Source organism: Diadema antillarum, unplaced genomic scaffold (assembly GCF_040938485.1).
Source record: "Diadema antillarum isolate AM-2024a unplaced genomic scaffold, OU_Dant_1.0 seq00000209_RagTag, whole genome shotgun sequence".
Lineage (NCBI taxonomy): Eukaryota > Metazoa > Echinodermata > Echinoidea > Diadematoida > Diadematidae > Diadema > Diadema antillarum.
In genome coordinates, this window is record NW_027271267.1 from 99,956 (window position 1) to 116,505 (window position 16,550).

A 16,550-nucleotide genomic window follows, 5' to 3' on the forward strand; every position below is an offset into this window, starting at 1 on the left:
TGCATGTATATATATATATATATATATATATATATATATATATTTCAAGGCTGACTCGTGCGTAAAGACTGAGGCGGTTTCTATGATTTCCGGTCACAGAAACCGCCACACGCTTCGATTGCAAAAATCGTTACAATCTTAACCCGCGAATCAATGTTGAAATATTGATCGAATACTGTTATCCGTAATGCCCCCAGTGAACCTCGCGACCGACGGCGAGTGGTCAAGGGACTGGTCTAGGTAAGATAAAAAGAAGGTTATTCCTGATGACTGCTTGTCATCATCGTAGGAACATGAGAAGCGGTTTGCGGTACTGCGACCGGAAGGAGAAACGTCCCCTGCTGGGGTGACGATGAGGGGAGATGGATCGGTGTTGGTGAAGATAGACATCGTCAGACGAGGCGAGAATACATCAGATCCGGTTCTCCTTATTGACGAGTATCGGATGCGGGAATGTTTGTATGTGCAATGCTCGGTTAACGGGAGGATGTCGGGGGGGGGGGGGGACTTCCGAAGTGCAACGATAAGGGAACCTACGCGCATGACAAGAATGTTTTGGAATGTCTGAAGTCACTCACTTGGAGGTCTGTTGTGAGATATCCACGGACAAGATTGCTGTAAACCCACATAGACGGTATCATGCTGTTGTATATTGTAACAATATCCTAGGCCTACTAATGGTTTTAAATCTGGTTCAATGGGGTGAACATCTTCTGATATTAGTCATAAAAATAACTCGATGCATGGCAGGAATAAGTTTGTTTTGATTTGATTCATTGAGAAAGGTATACAACCAACAGATCTGCTTTTGAAAATGACACGTGAAAAACATGTCTTCTTTAAAACTCTCTAAAAGCAGTAGGCTTTGAAAGCGATTTTAAGTGCTTGAAAAAAAAAAGACTGTCCGTGGCTATCAGCAGTATCTGACGAGTAAGACCGTGTTCCATGCAAACATCGAACCTGATGGGCTATAAATATAGTATGGCGCTCAGCAAGTCACGATCTTGTCTTGCTATAAGGAGATGAGGACCTCTGAGGTGTGCTCGAATGTGTCCGGGAAGCAGGGAGTGGGATGGTGGCAACGCCCACCACTATTTGTACAGGAGAACATCATCATCATCTACAGCCACACGTAGGGCATCTCAATCCAGACATTCCTCATGTACCCCGCCGCGCTGAGCTGTCTGAAAAATTGTCGTATGAGTAATGGCCGAGGACTGCACGCTGTCTAGCGACCCAAGTGGGAAAATACGGACGTCCGTCGGCTGACAGACTTTACTGTTCAAGTCGTCATACTTGGTATGTTGCGTCCTGTGGTTGATTTTGGTTTGGTTCCAAGTTTGATTTCTCCCTCTCCCACTCTCTGCATCTTTCTTTCTCTCTTTCTTTATCTGCCACTGAATTCTCTTTCACACCCCCCCCCCCCCATCTTTGGAAAGTTCAGGCCATGCCTTACTCACAGCAGGATCTTTAAGTTCGCCAAGTTTCGCAAACAAACAAGCCAAGTGCCAAAGTGAAAAAAAAAATCATGTTCATAGGGGATTGTTGTTTGACTCAGTTTCGTGGTGTTTAGTACCAGAGTCATACTTTTTTTGTTTTCTTCTCTCGTCGTCACTTTCTGTTTACTATTATGTTTCGAAGAAATTTTAGGGAAAAAATTAAATAGTGATGAAAATCGATGATTCAGTAAATGTTTCAGTAAGAATTGAGAACAAGGGTGCAAACTACGACATTAAAAAAAACAAAGGTAGGGAGAAAGAACTCCGTGACAATTTATATCCTTGATCCACATGATGCTCTTGAAGCTCTAGTACAGAATCTTTGTAAACTTTTCATTCTGACGCCACGGAGTTTTAGTCAGGGTGAATTTCAGGCCAATTAGAAAATCTTTGAAAAAAAAATCTTACGGTGACTTAAATGGATATGGGAATGCTTCATACCACCTCTCTGATATAACGTGCGAAAATGACAGATAACATACGCTTTTGTAGTAAACAACATCTTGCCACACTTTTCTACAGAGAGAGAGAGAGAGAGAGAGAGAGAGAGAGGGAGAGAGTAAAAAAAAAAAAGGACTCGTCCTCACCTGGATCGACCACCCACTCCCTCACAACATCGGTCACGTCGTGCGAGAGCCATCCCGACCTGTCGGTGCTGACTGTCCAGCTTGTCAAGTACCTCCGGCGTAGGTCCGAAGTGCTGCTGTTCGACGGCAGGAGCTGGAAGAGGTCGATCTGTTGCGTCTCGGTCGTCATGTCGTTCGGCACCTGATACACTCGAAACTCGGCCTCCGTCACTTCGTTCCCGCCCGACTTCTGCTGTAACGGCGATAGGTCGAATTTTAGGAACTCCGATATCTCCGTTTTCTGCATCGCGTAGTTATCGTCTGGAAGAAAACAAACGAGGGAAAAGAGAAATTAAACAAATGCCATCATTTGCTAGTTAAGCTAGGTGATATCTTGAGACCAAGTACATGTCACACACACACACACACACACACACACACACACACACAAACACACATAATGTATATACAATAGTGAACCATTCTTGTCCACTTGACCAGCAGAACACATGATAAAACGGAGAGTATGCCTATACCTCCAGAATAATGGTATATGAAATAAAATGTTCAGTTTATATCAGCTTTTTGTAGTATACTCTCTTAGTTATTGTCTTGTCTTCACTGGTATTGACCAGGAAAAGCAAAGAGGGAACATACACTAATGATAACTTTCAAGTGTTAAGACAAATTCCGTCTGTTGATGAAACAACTTGTCTGTTCGGTGTTGTTGTCGTGTTTGTTTGTTTTTTCTCTTTCTTTTCTAAACTTCTCTCATCCAAACCATCCAAGAAACGGCTTGGCAATGTGTGATGAAACGATTATCACTCTACATTAAATTCATAAAAAGGTATTCAGAATATTTAACGAAATGTGAAATTGTGCGGTTTATTTGTCGGTGGCAAAATTGAAAGGGTTCGCCGTCACAGGAGCTACTTTGAATGGTAGACGTTAACTATGAACCTGAAATGTAAATGCGTGGGATTAATAGCCATATAAAACGCAATGATCTTGGGTGACAACAAACACCAGTGTTCCCCTCGTCCTTTCCCTCCCAAGAGGCGGGGATCGATCGACGGTGAATGGTAAATGTTTTATTGACCATTATTTGCCACACACCTGTGCGTGGTTGAACGACCGCGGTGAAATGCACGCGTTCAGTTCTCATTCAGCCAGTTGCTGTCATGATTGATGCTTTGACATTGGGGACCTCACAGGTGTCACGTGAACTATGCCATTTTCTTTTTACTGGCAAGTTCAGTGACCTTTCCCATAAACACACAACACGCCGTATCGATGAGCTATGTACATTTATTGAATCTACGCGACGAAGGGGAAAAGGGGAAAATCAAAATGTAGCCACATTACGTTTGACCGAATGCGGAACAACACCGCCTTTAAGTTTATAAACATTGCCCCTGCTTGCAATCACATTCAGGCGTCTGAACACAGGTAAACCTAGACGAGAAGTGACTTCATCATTTTTAGTGAAGTAATGTGTCACGCGTACACAAGCAGGATATGCGATTGCTTCCGAATGTGTCAAATTAATTTGCTTGTCTGAAATTTCTAGCAATTTAAGAACTGGTAGAACTAGTAGCAAAACTGGACCTCATCAGAGTAGCATGAGATAGTAGTAGTAGTAGTAGTAGTAGTAGTAGTAGTAGTAGTAGTAGTAATAGTAGTAGCGGGCCTAGTACTACTGCTACTAAGTATCAGTAACAGTAGTAGTAGTAGTAGCAGCAGTAGTAGTAGTAGTAGTAGCGGGCCTAGTACTACTGCTACTAAGTATCAGTAACAGTAGTAGTAGTAGTAGCAGTAGTAGTAGTAGTAGTAACAGTAGTAGTAGTAGCAGTAGTAATAGTACTGGTACTAGTAGTAGTAGTAGTAGTAGTAGTAGTAGTGGTAGTAGTAGTAGTAGTACTAGTACTAGTAGATCATAGTAGAACTTATAGAATACAAAATGCTTGTTTACTGCATGGCTGAAGTTTTCGACTTTTTGTAAGGTTTAATCACAATGACTTCCCAAGAAACGCTTGTACCTTGCCGGAAGTTTTTCTTCAACATGGCAAAGTGTTTTTTCTTGTGAATTATGCAACGTCACTTCATGCACAAGGTGTTGCCTTTTTTTTTTTCTTGAAAGGTCCTTTATTACATTAAGTAGAAAGGGAAAATATCAATGAGAGTGTTTACACATCACAAAATTAGATTAGGCCTATACTCAGCTGATTTTTTTTCCCTATCTTCTTCTTTCAGCCAGCTACCCTAATAAACTTTTAATTAGCAGAGTTGTAGATCATCATATCTTTTCAAGGGCCGTGTCGTGCTCTGTTGTCTTTGGCAATCTATTATTGTGTTATTGGGCGCCATATCGACCCGCGCGTGCTTGACGTTAAATATATGGGCATGCGTTCGGCAATATGGAAGACCATGCAATCAAACTTGCTTTCGCGTATAGGCCTAAATATTAACGGCTCTTTCCTTTCCTCCCCTCCCCTAACCCGACTAATGGTCACAAACAACATAACCATCAACGACTGCCAGGGTTGTTGAAGAAGAAGAAGAAGAAGAAGAAGAAAGGAAAAAAAGAGAAGAAGTATGATTTCTATTCGGGATGACGGACATGCCATCGTGCGTGTCAAGCAAAGTGCAGAGCGTGGTTGACCCCGAGGGGTCCTTCGCTGATGTCATGGCCGAGGCATTCCTGCGGGTGTACCTATACAACACACCGACCAAAACCATGCCCATCGGCGATGGCGGTTAGTCGTCACCAATGTGCTGTCACACAAACACACATACACAGCACACACCCACACACACACATCCGTGTCTCGAGTTCGGAGAAATCCCCCCAGGACGATTCGTCTACAATACAGAATTTACTTTCTGCTTTTTTCTTTTTATTTCGATCCCCCCCCCCCCCCAAAAAAAAAAAGTAATATATACAACTTTCTTGACAGTGTCTATTACTAGTATGATAGATGAAGGATCTACAACATAACGCACTCGGTAGTAAGATTAATCGTTTTACATGAATGAAGTCATTGAGAGTTCTAGGAAAAAACAAGAAAAAAAATGAAACTTATGCCCATAGCCTGACATAATTGTAATGATGTATAGGTCTACAGGCTTCTTCACTTATTGTTCCCGTAATGTGGTTTTTGAAGATCAAAATGGTGCCACTGCTTATACATGTATTTTTAAACTACAGGGGCCTATAGCATTCGCCTCGGTACATAGTTTTGACCTCTATGTTCATTTGGGACTACTGCGAGCAAATACAGCAAAACCCTGGCTTCTTCAATCCCACAAGGTTGTCATTAAGTAAAAAAAAAAACCAACCGCAACATATTCATGCTTTTCATTACTGGATATGGTAGAATATGTTTACGTCAGAGACGAGCGACGCCACTGGTGACACATGCATGATAGCCGTATACTCCGTCCGACCCCACATGTTGTACCACCCGCGATCTATAAATACAGCATCCATGACATCCTGGTGATGTATGAGTCTGACACATGGTTTATGCAGACGTCCAGAAATGGTAACTCAAAGTGACTGTCAAGCGACTTTAACGGCAAGAAATCCCTGGTAAACAAAGGCACAGGGTGGCGATACGGCAACACAAAACGGCTTGCAAATCTTCTTCGGCTTGCAAATCTTCTTACAGAGTTTACAGTGTTAAGTTGATAATTATTATGTGTGGCTGGCAAGAAAGTTACAGTGACAATTCCCCTCAGCTTTAATGGTATATGGGCCCGGACACAAGTTGGATGAATGGATGGACGGTGTACAACTCACTGTAACGATCGATATTCTTGTAACAGTGACTCTGGTGGTAACAACATTGTAATGACTACGCACAGTAGTAATATCATGATTTTTTTTTTTCTCAAAGATTCATTCTAATTCTTGTATTTGTTTATCTGAGAACAGATGATTATAAAAGAATACTATAACGAAGCAATCATGCAATTTGTCGATCGTGAGACGTGAGGAAAGAATAATTAATAGAACTAGATCTGTCGTCTTTGGGACATGATACATATATGGTATAAGTTTGAAATTGATAGGCAGAGGACTTTCTGAGCTAACCTCTACACAACTTTTGAGGAGAAAGAAGAATAAAGAAGAAAACAAAGAATCAGTACAGATACAGAAGGTGATCCGAGAGGATACTCGGATCACCTAATAAAACTATGAAACTGGACTAAATTTGGGCTTGACTGAAACTGAAAAATGTTCATGATGTCTCTAACCTTGGTTCGTAGTAAGATGTGAGCCCCACATAAAACGCAATTTACTCATATAGATGTTCTAAGCATACGAATAATTTGTCAAGATGGAAATGTTGGATTCACACCGCCTGCAATAAACGAAGACGGTTGTGAAGTCAATGGTTTTGATAATGTCAGCTTGCCACCTCATTTGCTGTAGGCCTGTACAATGTATCACAAGATCGGTGTTTGGTACATGATCCATTCTTACAGACGTAGATCAGTGAAAGAACTGCTCGTTTTTAACGATACATCATTATCTCTCTATATCACAACAGAGCGTTACTGAAGGACTGTCTGATATGTGTTACCTTCTTGCCGTATTACTCAAGGCACTCTTTCCCTATTTGCTTAATCTTCCGGAGAAGACAAAAAGCCATCGATCCCGTGCTAATTCGATCACAAGTACGATCATTTGTTTTAATGCTGTTATAAAATTGAAACAGATAAACAAACAACATATTGTTAAATGCTGCATTAGTAATACTGCCATCGTTAAAACAGGTCAATGAAACAAAGCAGTTACTCCCGAGTCTAGGATTGATAAGTGGTTGTGTAAATCACCTGCAATGACACTAGCTACCACTAATCTGGCTGCCGCCAGAAGTCCATTTTGAGATAATGATGGTTATTTATAGATTAATAGATAAGACTAAGACCGACAGGAGGTAAATATGCCCCTATTTTTTGTTGGATATAGGTCTACTGTTTTTGATACACACGGGCAGAAACGCTGCTTCCAGCGAATACAAACTATAAGAGACATCTCGATTAAAAGTAGGCCCTACAATGTTTTATCCACTGTACCACAATGGCTTGAGCAGCGCGTTATCATCACCATCTTGTAAGCCTGTCCACCTTGGGTAGTCTTATAGTAAGTAGTGTTCTCTTAAAGCGACCTGTCCCTAATGAGGTAAACGTTGCTACACGTATTGATAGATAAAGAGGAATATAATCGGCATAAAACATTTTGTCCAAGGACGTTCGCCCCGACCAGGACTCGAATCCAGAATCCCCCATTCATTTTAAGCGACAAAACGTTTTCATGGCATGCAATTATGAATGTATAGGTGCCCTACCTCCACACTTATGGATCCTCCTCTTTGAAATGACATACGAAAGAGAGAAAATAATAAACCAAAGCATGTGGGAACTTTTTTTTTCTGACTGCATACATTCCAGCTGCATTCCTTAGCAGACACAACCAAAGAGCAAATAACAAAACAAAAAGTGTCGTTGTGATGTTCACTGCGTTCAGAGGTCTGGAAAACGGCCTCTTTGGACCATGACATGTTTTTCCAATTTGACTTAGTCTTGCAGACATTTGCTTGCATCTGAATGATTTCACTTTTAACTAATGAATGCGATGATGAATGAATTGAAATGTATAAAAAATGGCAGGACTTAGGAGAACGAGCAAGTTTCCCTACATAGGAACCCTGAAACACCGCACACATCGTCTACATGGTACAGTCTACTGCAAGTACTTGATACGTTATGCAAGGCCATAAAATCTTGGCGCATACCACGACAATCCCATCTGCTTGGCTGGCCTTGGTATTCAAAACATATACTGCTAACCCCCTCCCCCCCCCCCCCCCCCCCTTTGACCGTTTAGCTCCACAGCAGAGCGAGACACTCGGGAATGCAGCCGCCGACAGCCGAGCAGGCAAGACACGTTCGCATGATGGATGACCAGTTCCATATCTTCTGAAGATCATTTATGGCGGTTTGCACAATTTGATCCGTTGGTTGATAATCGTTCCAGAGGTTGGGCCCATCAATGGATGATGCACGGCAAGGGTCGTGTCCTCGCTCAGAGCAGTGTCTGGCCCCGTGTTCAGCATGCATGCAGCCAAACGTTGACACACTGGGCCGTCTGTGACCGGTGCACACAGGCCGTTGACAGACACACACGCAGCCAATCACACAAACGCAGCTTGATGTATATAAAGCAGTGCAATGTTCTATATTAAGATTATCTTTATTAATACTATCACCACATTGTATTGAATAGTATGACAGAGAGTTCTAATATCATGGGTTAATCAAACTCGCTGACTTGATTTAGGGAAAGATTAAGGTAAGAGGAAGGGCGCACATACATATTTGATAGCTTGTGTGCACGTTGCTCTTGAAGATGTAAAGTCATCCTGTACAATGAGACGGCTACATTAGCTACGTGTTGTTTGCCAGAGACGTGAAGGAGTGCCACAAATTCTCAGCATATCATTGCAATTGTTTCATCCAGGTGTTCTCTGTTTCTTTCAATATTGAAAGCTACGTTCTTAGCCTGACCAGACACCGTGCTGTGTGTAATTAGTTACGTTCTGTGCTATACTCTATAAATTCAAGCTTTCAGTGTTCTATTCTTCTGACGCAATTAAAAAGATATATTTCAATGTTGAAAGAAAAAGAAAACACCTGGACACCGAAACAATTGTGATTATATTCTGAGAAAATTTATGGGGCACCCCTATACCTCTCGAAAAAATAATACATTGCATCTACATCAAAGAGAAAGAGAGAGGGAGAGAGAGAGAGAGCGAGCGAGCGATTCAAAGACTAGGTTAATATCACAACATAGATCTGCCTTCTGAATTGACATCAAGTTTTCTGTTATATCTCAGTGCTCCGTCTCAAATGCAAAATTTTGCCTTTTACGCAGGCCACGCAGTCATCGTTGCCTTTCGGTTGGACCATGTTATAGCTTACTGCACGCTCAAATGTATGCAGAAAAAGCAAGACGTCAATCACAAATGTTGTTGTCGGGTGTTTTCTTTTTCTTCTTTTCCCCTTTCTTTCAATGATTCATCGCGACAAGCATCAACACTATACTACCAAGTTCTTCATACCCGCAGAGATCGCTGCCCAAGGTTTTGTTTCTCCTCCGTGAAGTACCCACAGAGCCACGGTGTAAAATCTGGTGAGCAAACCACCTTTTTTTTCCACCGGGCTCGGGGGAAAAGAAGAGATCCGAACATCTGGCGTACATGTGGAGCGTTTACGCCGGTAAGTTCCATCGCTCTACTTAGTGTAAAAGCTGTGGACTCTAGGGTCGAAAAACAAGCTCTACTACAATTGAAGTGGAGAGAGTAGGGCCGCTGAGAAGTCACCAGTACTTGTTTTTTCTGTCTTCCTCGCGCCATTGGCGGGCCAACTCCCCGTGGCAGCGCCGAGTGATACTTGGTTTCTATGTCGATTGTTGCCATGGCAACGGCTAAAATTCTGGGATGACAGCCGGAAAAGAGGAAGAATATTTTCCTTTTCAGAGTTTATGTCGACAACTTTGCGGCATTTTGTCCGATATCAGATAGACAGAAAGAATAATTAAATTTGCCCAAAGTTCCGGAACAAAGCAGTCTATTGCATGTCTTTCAAGAAATGAACATGGGAGGACAGAATTTGTTCGACCTCACAATGAAACAACAATTTTTTTTTTAAACTGAAAAGCAAGCAAATATCTATTTGTGTGTGATAAAGGAACTTAAGGAAGCATTTTGTAGTGGCCTTTAGATCTCAGGCCTTTGATTTACATATTATTGTCCTTTGCAAAGCCTTACAATCAGATGAATTGGATTTTTTTTAACCACACTTAAGCAAACAAAAAACAAAAAAAAAAACACGATAATGTGCTGTTAGTACCCGTATTTATAACAGAAACCCATTTTCAGTTTATCGTGTGAAGAATAGCAACATTAAAGGTATACCAGTACATGTAAATGGGATGTAAATTTGTAAATTAATGTAGGCCTATACATGTATTTTCTTTTCTCTTCTGTGTGTCATCTTATCTACGGAAGCGCTTCCTACATCGGGATATACATTGCGGATCGCAATGACGTCATAAGTGACCATCTGTGAGAGTTTTCCCTGATTGGACCAACAAAGTCTAGCCGATGACGTCGTCAAAAGAACTACAGAATAACGGTGACTAAGCTCAAATGATAGGGCCAACTTCCATCTGACATGAGCTTTATCCCTTACTACGATCTCTTTCGGGTAAGTATTTGAAAAGAAAGGTTTTAACGCCTGTCCGTAATACCATGGAAGGTTTTATCCCTTCTTGTAAGTCTACCACAAAGTAGTTCGAATTTGGCAACAGTTTATTTAGTGCCTTGTCGCAGCTAAATACAAAAGCCTCCATGTTCAAGGTATCAGTGTTTCATGAAAACGAGTGAGTTTAAGATTCTGTCAACTTTGCCCACTTTTTTGTCTAATTTGAATGATATTTTCCATTGCATGGCTTATTCGATTTTACTCAATACGGGTCACGATGGGCTCTGAGTGGAGTTTTACTATCGGAGTACATTGAGTAAAACGTCAATGTTCATGCCGTTTCTTGTGGTATACCCCACATAACGGTTGCATTGAAGAGGGAAAAAGAAGTCACATGTATCTGATAACCTATAATGTGTCATCAGTTTGGTGTACGCCACCTGCTTTCGAACAGGATATTCGGTATGCTATAATTTCATCGATCAATAGCTCAAGAGCAGAAAATACGCCCAAAACAGTAAACAGATCGATTATTGTGGTTAAATCAAGGTCAACGGGCGAATGTATTACTCGATGAGCTGTAATCATCTGTAAATGAGTGATTCATCTGTAGCAAAGGGTTCAGCGTCTCACGAGAATACACTTTCTATGAATCTGATTTTTTAATATAACAGAACACAACTAGGAGGGGAAAGTGCCTGATCATTGTGCTATGTTTTTCTTTTCTTTTTAATCAGCGTATCTAATCTACAAAAAGACGACTGGTTAAGAGGTGAAAATAAAGAAATCTTGTAGAGGAAAGCAAGCGACTATTTCAACTTACATCCACATATTATACAGCGAAGAGAAATTGAAGTAATCTTATATCGACCTCGAGAGGAGGCAAAACTCAAGTTCACCTTTCATAGTTATACAGTGTTGCCTGAAACACAATCGAGATTGCCGTGCAAATAGGAAAGGAAGACTGGTTTGCGCGGTCTCGCAACTCGACGTGGTGCCTTAATGGACTTGTTTTGGAGGCGGTGTAACCCTAACGAGGACACGGGCAGACCCTGGGGCCCTCATCCATCACGCCGCCGCAACGGCCGACATTTACACCTGTTGCCAGTGACTGCTAGCTTGCCCGCGCTTTTCTTTTCTTCTTCTTTTTTTCCTCCCATGTACCCACACAGTTGCCCCCTATCCGCCACGAAAACGTGAACTTCTTCGAAATTCATTAATAGCTCTCCTGGCGCGATGAGTTGTACTCGGCGGATACACTCACTCTCTCCCGAACAGAATCACCGGCGGAGCATTCCGGGTTGACAAGGGTCATGTCATGGATTTCAACTATGTGCACGGGCAAGCCTCTTGCACGTATCGGCAGAGAGGCAGAACTGGGACTAACTAGCGGGAATGTTCGCGGACAATGTGGGTGGTAGAGTTGCCACTCGGAGTAACCTAAGCAACAGAACGCCCAAGCCAACGCTGCCACATCGAATTTGAGGAGGGCAATGTGATTGTCATGTTTCCATGAGGCTAAATACACACGCACATATAGGGACACACTGTTATCACATAGATGTTCCCTAGCGTGTACATGATAAAGATGAATACATCAGCATTTAAAAAAAAATGACCACCGCAATATTATTACATGTACGTGACAGAATGCCGGAACTGCTTACGATTGCAATGGTGAGCCTCGTCAAATCATAATACTACACCGAATTCACGTCTCGTTTCCTTTATCTCGAATGCGCGTAGAATTTCCTTCCGCCAAAACAAGTAATCTCATACTCCTACATAGATGGACTGGTAAAATGGATACCCAAACTTGCCTGGGTATGTAAGAAAGTGACATCTTATATCAATATCCTTACAAAATACATACAACAAAAATATCCGACATTGACAACGTGCCATCCTCTAGTCCTGTTGTTCAACTTGTCAGGAAGTTCTGTAAGCGTTCAAGGGCGGTCGTCTTGTCTTGTCTTGTCTTAGCCCGTTTATTTGGTTCTTGTCCCATTTTCCTTGCGTGAACCTCGGGAAAAGCATCAAGTCGTGGGCGAGTATTTTTTTTTCACGCATCAGGCAACTTCAATCCCAAGTAAATCATAATTGAGACACACTAGGCATATATCCATGCACTCCTTTCATTCTTTACCCATTCTAACTCGACAAAATGACGTTTAGGTCTGAGTCCATTTGCTTTAAGACTTTCGCACTTTGCTTCAGTCCACAAGTTCGATGATATTATTGACTCGATGCCTGCGATGTAAAAGACCACCAGCGTAAAGAAGGGCAAAAGGACAAAGAAAGACAACTCATTCCTTGTCCACAAACTCCCAAGTCTCTACAACTTAATGCATAGTTCTTCAGTTTTGCAACACATTAGGTAATTAGCTGCCTTTTAGAGGGATGATTTGCTCATTTGCGTTTTGGATATATCACGTTAATTTTAACTCTGCTTCAGTCGGTATGCTTCCTTTAATGGGAATGATAATAGTTCTTAAGCAATCAGCGAATGAAAGTAGTAAAACTTCCTTTGCCGTCAACCAGTGACTTTCTCTTAGACCAGCTTCCAGGTGTCCTTAAAACAGTGTTTATTTCGTGCAAGTTTTCGATCAAATTGTTCTGCAAAACGAGGTTACCTGGCCAATAATAGCAGCAAGATCATCGGAAATAACAACATGCCCCCGAGAATGCAAGATTCAAGAACGTGATCATGCATAGAACCTATAGGCCTTCAGCATGTTTCCCGCTATCATAATCAAACATTAATCGTCACCATTACAACATTATCATCAAGGTATTGTATGCGTACACATACTCAATCATATCTCGCGTATTGTCAATACCTTGCCTATACATCGTCTACGATGATATCGGCTATATTACAGAAATCTGTACTCAAGTCAGAATTTATTTCACTTCTCGATAGAAGGACGACTTGAAAAAAACAAAAACAAAAGCAACATATTAAAAAAAAACAATCTAGCAAACAAATAATACCAATTTCTAGAAAAAGGTTCCCGCTCCAATCATGCCGAGAATGGAATGACATTGTCAACAAAAGTCAAAAGCCTACACGAGTTGCGCGAAATTGAATCTATAACAGGTCCCAAATCCGTGTTACAAGAGGTAAAACCCTACCACACAATCCCTCCGCACCACCCTCGCTCAGATCAAGGAGCTCCTTGCTCAGATATTACTCCATTTCCACAGCATTTATTGCCCCTGTCAGATCCCATCGAGACGCTTAATCAATAATGCTACAATTTCACAACCGCACCGGCCCCTCGGTAATATAACCGATCACCGGTCATTCCCTGGGTGGGTTGTCACACAAGTATAGGTAATTCTTATTGTTGTTACAGTCTTTACTCAATGCCTTTCTCCTTTTAAGTGGTTCCACTGGTTCTTTCAAGGAAATTCCCTCCAGCATCCTTCCTATTTATTTTCTTCTTCTTCTTTTTTTACCTACAAGAGTTGAAAGCCTAAACGAGGTTTGTATTATTTTCGGAAATGGAAAAGAATATTATTTTGATCAGAGGGTAAGGGGCAAATCCGTCGGTGTCTGTATTTTCCCGAAGATTAGGTTTTCTGACTGAATTTGACGCCGGACCCCCCCCCCCCCCCCAACACACACACATACACACACACCAAAAAAAAAAAAGAAAGTTATTGACGAGGCGTGGAATGCGGGAAAATGTAGTCATATCTACGTTGAGAGTGGGAGGGTGTTACAGATGTCGTTCACACCCCCTCTGTGATGCAATTTGGTCTCTTGGGAATTTTTCCCTTGTTCATAAAGTTTACGATTAACACACCTATATATCTGATAGATTGCTGTGTAATGATCACCTATATATACACACAATTATAAACAGAAAAGTACAGCACAAAAATAATATTTGTTGGTAGATCAGAGTTATGGCGAAATGTCCGTAGTTACCTATGATGTATTAGAAGCCCGTGCTCACGTGCTATTAGCTATACCTATAGAGTTCAGGCTTCTCATAATTATTAACGTGTGCACTCGATACAATTTGGAATTGACTACTGCAAAGAATGCGTGATTCTGGTTTTCTTCTTTTATCCCGAAAACTGAGGAAAAAATGATATTCTATACACGGTTACTTAAAGTCTGTGCTTACTCCGACCTCCCCCACACTCGTCCTCCCGATGAAGAGCGTGTTGCATTTGACGACTGTCGGTCTATTGGCTACAAGTTTCAATCATTATTTTGCAAGAAGATTTCGTTTCTACCACCAACCCTGTCAAACCGCAAGACAAGTTGTGTTTCTTCTCTGTTTTCAGAACAAATTGCGCACCGTCGTTCTGGCGCTGTCCATGGGCTCGCAGCAAACCGCATATGGACAGAAAATGACAAAAATAAGCGATGAAAAAAGGAAGAAACTTGATGAAAGAAAGACTAAAGGAAATACAAATGCTTATCATGAAAACATCTTGGTACGATTATATGATAATGACTTTTTTCTTCAGGTCATCTACACATTCGACGCTACAAAACAGATATTAAACGGAGCTTTACTAAACGCAGCGCCAGACAACGAGAAACATAGCTATTAAATCTACAGCTTTGTGGACATGAATGCTATCTATCTTATTTGACAAGAATAAAATGTTGTTGCACATCTCATCTCGACTTTTAAGACGCGAGCGGTAAGAGCAGCAAGCTTTTCCGTGTCTCCAACCTCATGCACCCTCGCTAAGCTTCGTGAGTCTTTTCAAGAACGTATACTCTTTGTCTTATTTTTCTCTTTTACCTGATTTTCATTTCCAAATTTCACAAATTTAAATGTGATCTTACACACACATACACACATACAAACAAATAAAACAAAAACACACACAGACACACATGTATACACACAATATGCATCCAATAGGCCTATATATATCATACGCACACATACTGTTTTCCGTTCACACTTGATGTAATTAAATGCCCCTAGTTTACTTCACCCTACAACTATCTTATATAATATGCATTAATAGATTGGTGAGAAAACAAATGACACATAAGAACTAGCGAGTTACATCCTGCATGTCGGATGTGAACTTATCACATGATATAAGAGAGGGAAAAACCTAGGTTGAGCCCTATTTCTATCTGATATTTTTCAATATTCGTGAAATGTGCAGGGTGTTTGTGTAGTCAATAACTTCTATATCCTAAAATTCCTGCTAAAGTGGGTTTGACAAATTTTTACATTTTAGTAATAAAAAGAATGACAATTTGGGGGAAAAACAATTTGCCAAGAGTTAAATTCATACAAAAGAGAATTGAATGCAAAAGAACTTCATCACGAGTTGAAATTACGTCAATTTAAAATGTTTTGCTACGATCCCAAGATGCAACGCGAGCTCACAAAATAACAAGTAACATACTGGGGGTTGCGTGCGACCTCGACGAACCGATGTGTATCCACGGGGAAAGGTTATCGCCATTTCAATTTTTTGACTCGGTGGTTGATTCTTTGTCACAAATTTGACTCTCTTCTTGTGCACGATTTCTGACAGCACCATAAACCAATGATTCTGAACAGGTGATGTGGTCTTCCATTATACTCCTCCATGTTCTGCTTAAAGTCTTGCATACATTCTCAGTACGGTCACAAAAAATAAAGGAATAACCTTTGAAGATCACAAACGGAATGACAACCATATGATAAGTAACTTAACTACTGTCTTGTTCAGTCATTATAATACTTCGCAATTTTTCACAGACCATCCCTCCTACAAAATTTAAAGGAAGTGTTCATCACATTAGTACTATAAATACGTTCTACTACTAGGGAACAGAAGCATTATCTTTGCCAGGAGCAAACAAGTTCGCAGCAGATGGTCTCATAATTTATCCAAAGCGATTGGAAGTGTATTGTTATTTTCTTCAAACGCACTTATGTCGAAGGAAAACTCGCAGTGGAACAGAAAAATAAGGGGCACATGCAAACTCATTTGAATTTAAATTCAGTGTGTTTGTGCGTCTCCATATCGCCCATTGTCCTCTATCCTCCATAAACCTTAACAACACCGCTCCTCCCCCCCCCCCATGTCTCAAGGGTGACAACTGAAAATGTAGGTGTAGTTGAATTGGGAGAGATGAGAAAAAGCACTTATCAGTTTCCCCGTTCTCGAATCCGCTACGTCCATTTGACTCCGAAAGGAATTCCAAGGCGTTAATTGAATTGGAAAGGAT

The 16,550-nt window shown here is 41.1% G+C and overlaps 1 protein-coding gene across 1 annotated transcript in view; it reads right to left on the minus strand.

Annotated features, from left to right (window-relative positions):
- Window positions 1–16,550, minus strand: part of LOC139728996 (transforming growth factor beta-3 proprotein-like) — a 51,954-nt gene that overhangs the window by 17,698 nt on the left and 17,706 nt on the right. The window contains exon 2 of the mRNA XM_071639922.1: window positions 2,087–2,386. Coding sequence (XP_071496023.1) covers window positions 2,087–2,386 — 300 coding nt within the window. The remainder of the gene's footprint in view (window positions 1–2,086; window positions 2,387–16,550) is intronic.